Source organism: Telopea speciosissima, chromosome 3 (assembly GCF_018873765.1).
Source record: "Telopea speciosissima isolate NSW1024214 ecotype Mountain lineage chromosome 3, Tspe_v1, whole genome shotgun sequence".
NCBI classification, from domain to species: Eukaryota; Viridiplantae; Streptophyta; class Magnoliopsida; order Proteales; family Proteaceae; genus Telopea; species Telopea speciosissima.
The window spans coordinates 17,615,579-17,624,785 of NC_057918.1; the positions used below are offsets into that span (position 1 = coordinate 17,615,579).

The 9,207-nt window shown below is 36.6% G+C and overlaps 1 protein-coding gene across 1 annotated transcript; it reads right to left on the bottom strand.

Annotated features, from left to right (window-relative positions):
- Positions 1 to 1,276: 1,276 nt before the first annotated feature.
- On the bottom strand, positions 1,277 to 4,629 carry LOC122655634 (glutamine synthetase nodule isozyme-like). The gene is made up of 12 exons (XM_043849885.1): positions 4,463 to 4,629; positions 3,960 to 3,999; positions 3,756 to 3,859; positions 3,574 to 3,622; positions 3,346 to 3,452; positions 3,161 to 3,248; positions 2,568 to 2,696; positions 2,374 to 2,448; positions 2,170 to 2,223; positions 1,980 to 2,017; positions 1,736 to 1,895; positions 1,277 to 1,641 (listed from the first exon to the last, which is right to left on the bottom strand). Exons 1-12 carry the CDS (start codon positions 4,534 to 4,536, stop codon positions 1,489 to 1,491), a joined length of 1,071 nt encoding a protein of 356 aa, XP_043705820.1. The 5' UTR covers positions 4,537 to 4,629; the 3' UTR covers positions 1,277 to 1,488.
- Positions 4,630 to 9,207: the final 4,578 nt, after the last annotated feature.

Below are 9,207 nucleotides of genomic sequence, written 5' to 3' on the forward strand. Positions count from 1 at the left end.
TTTTTTTTTTTTTTTGGTAGAACTCCTTATCCATTTTTTGGACCACTGGACCATTAGATTGTATTGTGAAGGATGGTTTAGGCCAGTCCCACTAAACCCTGCATGTCTAATAATGGATCAAACAAGACAAGATAGCGTGGGCCCAAATGATATAGATATCCAAATATATAGGCAGAATAGAACCATTAGAAAAGAATATTACTTTACCTAGTCACGTTTCCACTAGTGCCATCACATCTCTTTCTCTTTACATTTGTTTGGTGGGAATACGTCGACTGCATTTCATCATGTAACTCCAACAAAAAACAAAAAAGAGGGTTTTTATGGTCACCTTTTATGGAGAAGAAAGAGACCAACTCATGAATTGTGAGCCTTAAGCAAGGTAAGATTATAAGTTGCTGTTCCTTTGATAATGATGTGAGCATCTCCGACATGTGTCATTGGACCTATCTGTATCCTCCCAGGAACACACACACACACCCAGACGGATCGAGATCCTCTCCAGCGCACATCGTGTGGCTGGGGGGCTTCGATCCACACCACCGCACACATCCCAGTGCAGTGGCACATGGATCGAGGCCTCCCCAACCGGACAATGTGCGCTGGACATCGTTCCGCGCAGGAGAGGATCTCAATCCCACACACACACACAAAGGTCTACCTTGGGTCAGGGAGAAAACCAAGGTTTAGGTAGAGAAAGAGTGGAAACCAAGTTAGGGGAGTACCTTGGTTTAGGTTCATGTCCAATAATTTGTAATCTTACTTTTTTGCCCTCTTAGTATGAGGGCCAATTTTTTTCAATAAAGGTAACATTGTCATTTTATGTGTGTATGACGATGACACCTATTGATAATGATATAATGACAGGTCACTTTCAACTTAACCCTTATATATCCTCTTTAAAGCTCCTTGTTTTTTGAGGAAAATATATGATTCCCCAATTGTTCACAAAACCTCCTTAAAAACACACTTTCTTGAATCTTTCAGATTAATACAGATTTACATTTACTAACTGCAATTGTTTTAGCCAGCAGATCTAAGTGGTAAAGATCTACATCATTGAGAAAAATATCCCTCTTCCCTACCTCCCCAGTTTCCATGATTCTAGGGGTTCATGTTTCCACCTCCCATCAATGATTTCTCTGGACTGAATTCTAAATGCTTTCCAAGTGTGTTTCCCTGAGCAAGATAGGGAATTGCATATAAGAAGCTTCAAACATCTGCATCAAACAAACACTAAGATATGCACATATAACCCAAACTATTTGAGTAGTAAGTAAAAGCCATCTTATATTATTAATATTATTGAACAAAGGCAGAACCAAAAGGGAGGCAACAATACAATCAACAGTCTAAAATGGCAAAGACCACTAAACTAAACATTACATGCAATTCTAATGAAAATAAGAGAGATAAGAAATCCAGCAATGCATCAAGCCCTCCCAAAAGAGAAACAGCAAGTAGATGGCTATAGCCCTGACTGCAGTCTCATGGTTTCCATAGGATGGTGGTCTCGGCAATCATGGAAGTAACCACATAGGGATCCATGTTCGACGCAGGCCTCCTGTCCTCGAAATAACCTTTACCATGTTTCTCTGTATCACGACCAACTCTAATGGAAGCCCCACGGTTTGCAACTCCCTGTCAAGCAACCACATGTTTTGTTTAACATCAGCACACTCACCTTAACAATTGAAGTACTAATTGCAATCTCAATAGGTTAACAAGTCTATACCCATTTGAATGTGTTGATATCTGCAGTTTCATGTCGCCCAGTGAGTCTACGTTCATTGCCTTCTCCATAAGCGGCAATGTGCTCTTTGTGCCTCTTCCCAAGCTTTTCAATTGCCTTCTTGATAACTTCATATCCTCCATCATTTCTCATGGATTTGGTGCTGGAACCCACAAAACATAATTCATCAGATACATCAAAAAAAGGAAAATCGAATAATGAAGATAAGTGGTATGGCATACATTACCTGTAATTTGTGTGAGCACCAGCTCCATTCCAGTCACCCTAGTGACAAGAAATAGAGCAAACAGTGTTAAAGAACAGGCAATCAAGATTTTCGGAAGGAATGAACAGTGCTCAGTTGAATTGTCCTCCTAACTTTGTAGCATAAGAACTGTATACTTTATAAGCATCAGAGATTCAAAATGAAATTTAACCTGGATAGGCTTTGGGTCTAAAGAGAGCACAACACCAGCTATCTCTGTAATTCTCTGTTCAAGAAAGAATGCAAGCAGTTAGTAACTAGAACCTACCATTGTTAAGAACTTCTCGCCCTTAGAGGAACAGTATATATATATATATATATATATTGCATCCTAACAAATAAGAACGGACGGCAGCCATCATTTTCATATGATTACCTCCAAAATGTAGCGAGCCATCCATACTTCATCCCCAGCAGAAATGCCAACAGAAGGGCCAACTTGAAATTCCCACTGAACAAGATAAAAGGAGATAAAATAGGTTACAAAGCAATAAATTTTGCCAGGAAAAGCCTATCAATTTGGAAGAAGAAAGAAAGAATGAATGAGAAACAGAAAAATTCATTCCCTACCTGGCCTGGCATCACTTCTCCATTGATACCACTGATGTTGATGCCTGCGTAGAGGCATGCTTTGTAATGAGCATCAACAATATCACGGCCAAAGGATTTGTCAGCACCAACACTGCAGTAGTATGGTCCCTGTGTTTTGCAATAAATATGGATTTTCAATTTCAATTATGCCTACCACAAAGTTAAAACCTTAGCCCATATAAGAATATATGTAGCTTCAACACATTTAACATACTGCATCACATAACACACTGTTTCATCCATTTTTTTTGGGGTAGAGGTGTTTCATCCGATTCACTCTACTACCAGGTAGGTAGGGATCAGTTTTAGGAAAAAGACCAAGTTGGAGAAAAGGATATAAGATTCATTACAGAAAACAAAGAATTCCAGTAACTTAAAAGAATGGAAGAAAGCAACAAAAGCAAACCTAGACTTAATGCTATCTTCCCACACAAACCCCCCACCCCCCAAAAAAAATGAAATCCAAGACCTAGGCTATAGAAACATAATTGAACAAACCCAATAGAGGTTGAGATAATAAAATTAAAACACAAGTCAATAGTACTGAAGCTTAACCTGGCAAAAAGTATTACCTGAGGACCAGGAAAACCTCCCACAGGCCACCCAAGAGGCCACTGAACATCCTTTTGCAAAAGAGTGTACTCTTGCTCTATTCCATACCTGATTTTCAAATAATAAAATGAAAAGGTAAATAAAGAAGAGATCAACAGAAGGACCAATTGGAACAGGGGAAGAGAGATCAATAACAAAATTATACCAGGGTTCTTCAACAGCAACATCACGCTGGCTGAAAATCTTTGCAGCATTATATCTCTTGTTGGTGGGAATCGGTTCTCCTGCTGGGGTGTAAGCATCACACATAACCTATATAATGAAAAAAAAAATTATCTATAATTCGACAGAAATTAAAAGGAAAAAAAAGGGAATGATATTCAAGAGTGAAGTAACTGCAAATAAATAATGATAATAAAAAATAATTACTTACCAGGATATTGTTTCCCCTCCTGAATGGGTCCTTGAAGATTGCCTGCGGACTGTTTTAAGAAATCAACAAAGAAAACCTCCCTCATAAAAACACTACCCAGAAAGTGCAGAATTTGAAACACAATAAACAATGTTAGAAACATAAAATAAAAAAAAAAAGTGACATAAAAGAAGAACACTCACTATATGATCACTTCACTATCCTCTCCTGGAGCTTGCCCAGTGCTTGAACCATCATAGTTCCATTTTGGTAGCTTTGCCGGATCATCAACTGGTTCAGGAAGCGTCTAACACAGTACAAAAACAACCCAACAACCAAATAGATCAAAAACCTCCATAAAGAAAAGGAAAAAAAAAAAACCATAAATAGAAGATGTGAGCGAGTACCCTTGCTTTACTCCTAATGTCCAACCCAGATCCACCGATCCTGTTTTTTGACGATTAGAACAAGCATTAGAATACCAATAACTTGGAAAAAGATGATATTTCCCTTGAAGAGATCACAAAGAAGTACAGTACAACCATAGATGTTAAAGCTCACGCATACCGGCTGCAAAAGTATGAAATGGTAGTACTGGCTAGTAGCTACTACGAAAAACTTGAAACAAACTTTTTGAAGGAAGGCTACTAAAAGGAAAACAGAACTCAACACAAACAATGAAGAAACTAAAAACCATTAAACGAAAGAACGATACTGGTTACTAAGAAATGGGAGACCAGATACCATTAAACTCTGAGAGAACACAAAGATTAGATAAACCCATAAAATTTCCACCAATAAAGAAAACGGAGACGATACAGAAACCCAAGAAACGTAAGATCCGGAAACATAATATTCCAATAGGAAAAATATAGCACCCAAGGTGCTGGAAAAAAAAACAAAAACTTACCATATGTACTCAGCAATAACCTTCTCAGTAACGTCGGAGAGGTTCAAGTTGAGAAGATCTGTAAGCAGCGACATGATAGAGAGGAATTAAAAAAAACAATTGCAGGGTTCTTCTCTCTTTGATCCCTCTCTGTTTTTCCTTTGAAGAGGTTAGGTACATCAAAGGTAAGGATATGAGTCGATTTTATAGTGGCGTTGGACAACTGGGTATTGAAAATCTAAATGGATTTTCAAAAAACTTATTAAAAATGGTTTAAAAAGTTCAGATTTTTAGAATATAATTTTTGGTAAAACAAAAAAAAGAAAACCTGAAAAGTTGCCGGTTGAGAAAGGTAGGTAGGAGCCCGTGGGATTCCTCTAAAGTCTCGGTACGCCTTTTATGAGTTTATCAATTTCTTTCATTTTCTGCTCCTACAGAATGTTAAATTTCAATGACTAAATTACCTTTCTCAAATTATCATAATGACCTTGGCATCCTTTTAGCGGCCAGTAAGGATGTCAAAATCAAACCGAAAACCGTGCACCAAAATCAAATCGAACTGTTTAAATTAAAACTGTGAGAATGTTTAATAAATAGTTTAGTTATAGTTTCAAAATTGATGTCATTTAACTAAACGGTTTGATCTAATCGGATCATTTAATCGAATAAACCGTTTAACACTCTTAGATGTACATAAATGTGCCAAAATCAAACAGAAATCTTTCACCGGAAGCGAAGCGAACCGTTTAAACTGAAACCATTTAATAAATGGTTATGTTATGATTTTAAAATTGAAACTGTTTAATTAAACGGTTTAAACCCAATCAAACCATTTAAACTCTTACTTTTAGGTACAAAACAAATTAGCTTTGATAATGAATCGGGCCGAGTTGACTTCTTCAAGTCGACTGTATCGGTTTAGCTTGTACATAAACTTTTTTTTTTTTTTTTTTTGGGGTAGAGGCTTGTGAATGACTGGGGTTAAGAATATGCCAAATTTATTTTATGGTCTTGTTAATACACAAATGTGTAAGGCCCTAAGTTTCAATTGCCCTCATATTCATCAAAGTAGGAATTGGGTTCAAACTTTTCCAAAACCTTCTCATCAATACTCTTTATTTTCGGCAACAACTCATCAATAGACTCTTGGCGTATTCGTTTAATAACGATTTGAAAAATAAATTACACTATTTTCTAAGGCAAAAGTTTTCATGCACGGTTGTGTATGTACACGACCAATATTAAATGCAGTCAGATTGGCGTAAATGTCAATTTGTAATGACATTAACACCCTTCCCCGCTCCCCTCCCTATTTGATGGAGTCGATGTGAGAATCTCTCGTGTATGAATACCGTATCCTATTTCTAAGTATATATATTGGGTAATAACTCAACAATAGACTCTTGTCGTATTCATCTAGTATATACTTGGAAAATAAATTACACTAATTTCTAAGACAAAAGTTTTCATGCACGATTGTGTATGTACATGACTGACATTAAATGTAGTCAGATTGGCATAAATGTCAATTTGAAATTACATAAAACACCCCCCCCCCCCCCGCCTCTTTCCTTTTTGATGGAGTTGATGCGAGAATCTCCCGTGTATGAATACCCTCTCCTATTTCTAAGTATATATGTTGAGTACATTGTATAGAACCCGTTCTATTCAAAAAATTTGATTACAAGTTTAACTCACTTAAATTTGATAATAAACCCTAACCAACATGAGAGGGGCAAGGGAAATCATTTCATAAGACTTCTGCTTTTATCACAGTTACCGGTAGGGGATGTCATATGTGTGTGTGTGAGATAATTCACACCCAAAGGAAAGAATGTGATTGTTTGGGTGAGAAGAGACTCAATAATAGCCTTTGGTTCATACAGTAACTGCCAAGAGGGAGTTGATGGGTCGTTGGTCATACATATATGATTTAGATATGAGAGGGAAGTTCCAAAAATCTTGTGTTTTTATGTGAGCTATTTCTACATGCACAACATCTTCAATCTTCTTCAAGAGTTGTTACCACTTGTCCACAAAATCCATAACCTTGTGGTTATAGTTTCTTTGAGATATTGAGTAACTTTCATATGAATCTTCTTCTTTTAATCGGTGACAAGTGATCGATGGCAAGCTCTAGTCCCCAAACAAAATTTGAGTGTAGATAGAATTATCCTCTTAACGTGTGTGTGTGTGTGCACGCGGGCCGGGGGGTGTTAAGCCTCCCTTGGCATGGTGGTGGTTGCTAGTCATAGTAGACCGTTGGCCTAAATCCTAGGGAGAGGTCGCTTTTAGTTTCTTTGAGATATTTGAGTAACTTTCATACGAAACTTCTTCTCTTAACTGGTTACAAGTGATGCAAGCTTTAGTCCCCAAACAAGATTTGAGTGTAGACGGAATCCTCTGGAGAGGGGGGGGGGGTAGATCTCTATAGTAGACCGTAGGCCTAAGTCCTAGGGAGGGGTCCCTTGTTTGTCTACCTCCATTGGATGCTTGACATCTTGTAATCCCCCTTGCCCCCCCCCCTCCTCGTCATACTCTTACCCCTAGCCACGGTATCCTCTTGGAGTTGGGACGCCACCCCAGGCTGCCCTCTTGAGTTGCCATCCTAGTGGTCTATGAGCCCTTGAGAGGAATGACAACCCCCCACCCCCAAAATATATATATATATATTCCTCCAAAGAGATACATGTTCTCCATGGCAATTCCATAAGATGGCTTATGTATTCACAATTCACTCCACAATCCCCCAAAGCCAATTTTTAGAATCCATTTCCACTCATTGCTAGTTGTTCGTAAGCTGGCTCTTGATCTATTTATATAGTCACCGTTTGTGTCCATGTTAAAAGATGAAAATGAATTTTTTTTTATAAAATAGAATTTTTCATTATTTATTGTAATGTAAATGATAAAAAAAATATTGAAAATTTTATATGAAGAAAAAATTTCATGTAAAATAGCTTTGACACCAAAAATTCTACAAGGAAAACAAACAAGGCCTACATAAGTCATGACTCATGAGTTGAGTTCCTTGGTTATAAAGAAAATCACCCCAAAATCAATCAATATTGTTAAATTGTAAGCAAAGACAAGAATAATTGTTCTCATACTAATTCACCCATTTTTTAGGCTTTTATGGCTAAATGGTTCAACCATACAATTTTTTTTTAAAAGAGGAGGGGGGTGTTCAAGTAATTACGCCAAGTGAGACAATAAGGATATAAACGGATCGAATTCAGTCGGATAGTAGCCTTATTTTATTCGTATTCAATTATAATCGAATTGATTGGGATAATATCCTATTAGTTTTCTGATGGATTTGGATAATATCTTATCTACTAACATCTTTACCGTTTTGTTGATGAGGGTTATGGTTGAAACTTGAGAGTTGAACAACTACTCTTGCTTCTGTTCTTCTTAGTCTTTGATTTCTTACGTTTTCTATTTTGATTTTATCTTGTATTTATTTTAATAGCTATGTGATTCAATGTATCACAATACATATAATATATATATATATATATATATATATATATATATACCAATAGACAATTTAGAAAAAGAATCACATTATCTTATAAATTATTTTAAAAAAAAAAACTTAAATGGATAGATGGACACAAAGATATATTTCAAACATTTTATTACTGTCAGATTGCTAAACGAATCGGATAAGGGGATTATCATATTCGTATCTGATCAGTCTTCGAACGGATTCGAATTCTCCTAAATAGATGCAAACACAAATCGAACATGAATTTTTAAATATCCGTTGACATTCTTAAATAAGACTGTGATAGAATATAATAAAAAGGGCAATGTTTGGTAAGGAAACAATAAGATTACGATGTAGAAAAATCCCGCTTATGATTGGTTTCCCTCAAAAGCAGGAAAAGAGGCACCTAAGTCCTAAGCATACGATGAAATAAGAGAGGATGGGTTGGACGTCTGATGTAATGACACGTGTCAAGTCCAAGCATTGTTTTGTTTCTATGGAAATTGAATGTGAATGCCACCTGGCCTACTTCCCGAGACATTGGAGTTCTTAAGGAGATCAGAGTATGGAGTAAGACGGAGTGTTAGGGTAAGGACTATTGTGTAAATTTCTTATTATTTATTTTTTATTTTTTTTTTTGTTATCCCTGAATGGAATCCTGATGACATCATTGACGTGGCTCATTCTCAACCGCAGATTCGTATATCACCGTAATAGTAGACCTTCACTGATTATTGGAACCGGGTGACCGGTGAGCGGGACCCTAGAGTCCTTGACCCATTTTTTTTTTTCCCACTCAAAGCTTTTAAGCTCCCTTGTGTAATTTTAATCTAATAATCTATAACTAATGATCCAAACAAATCCACAGCCATTGAGAGAGAGGATGGGTTTGTTCGATTGGACATAAGCACCTTAAGATTCTATCCTCCCAAGTCTTCCTCAATTAATGGTCAACCAGACTTACCAGTACATGGGACAGAAGTTACCTAACATCATTCTTGACTTTTTTTTTTTAATCACACAATATTCCACTTCCATCTAGAGAGTCTTTGACTTTTCAGCATCGTTTACTTGATAAATTTCCATGTAAGTAAGGTGAGAGGATGGAAATCTAAATTGTGCTTGTATATTTGAGATAATAAACAAGTGGTTGGTAGATTTATCTAAATTATTTGTTTTTTTTCCTTTCCTCTTGTTTTGCCGTTTCGTTTACTCTCTCTATGAAATGTAATGGTTTTGCTAATGGATTTCGCATTTTATTTATTTATTT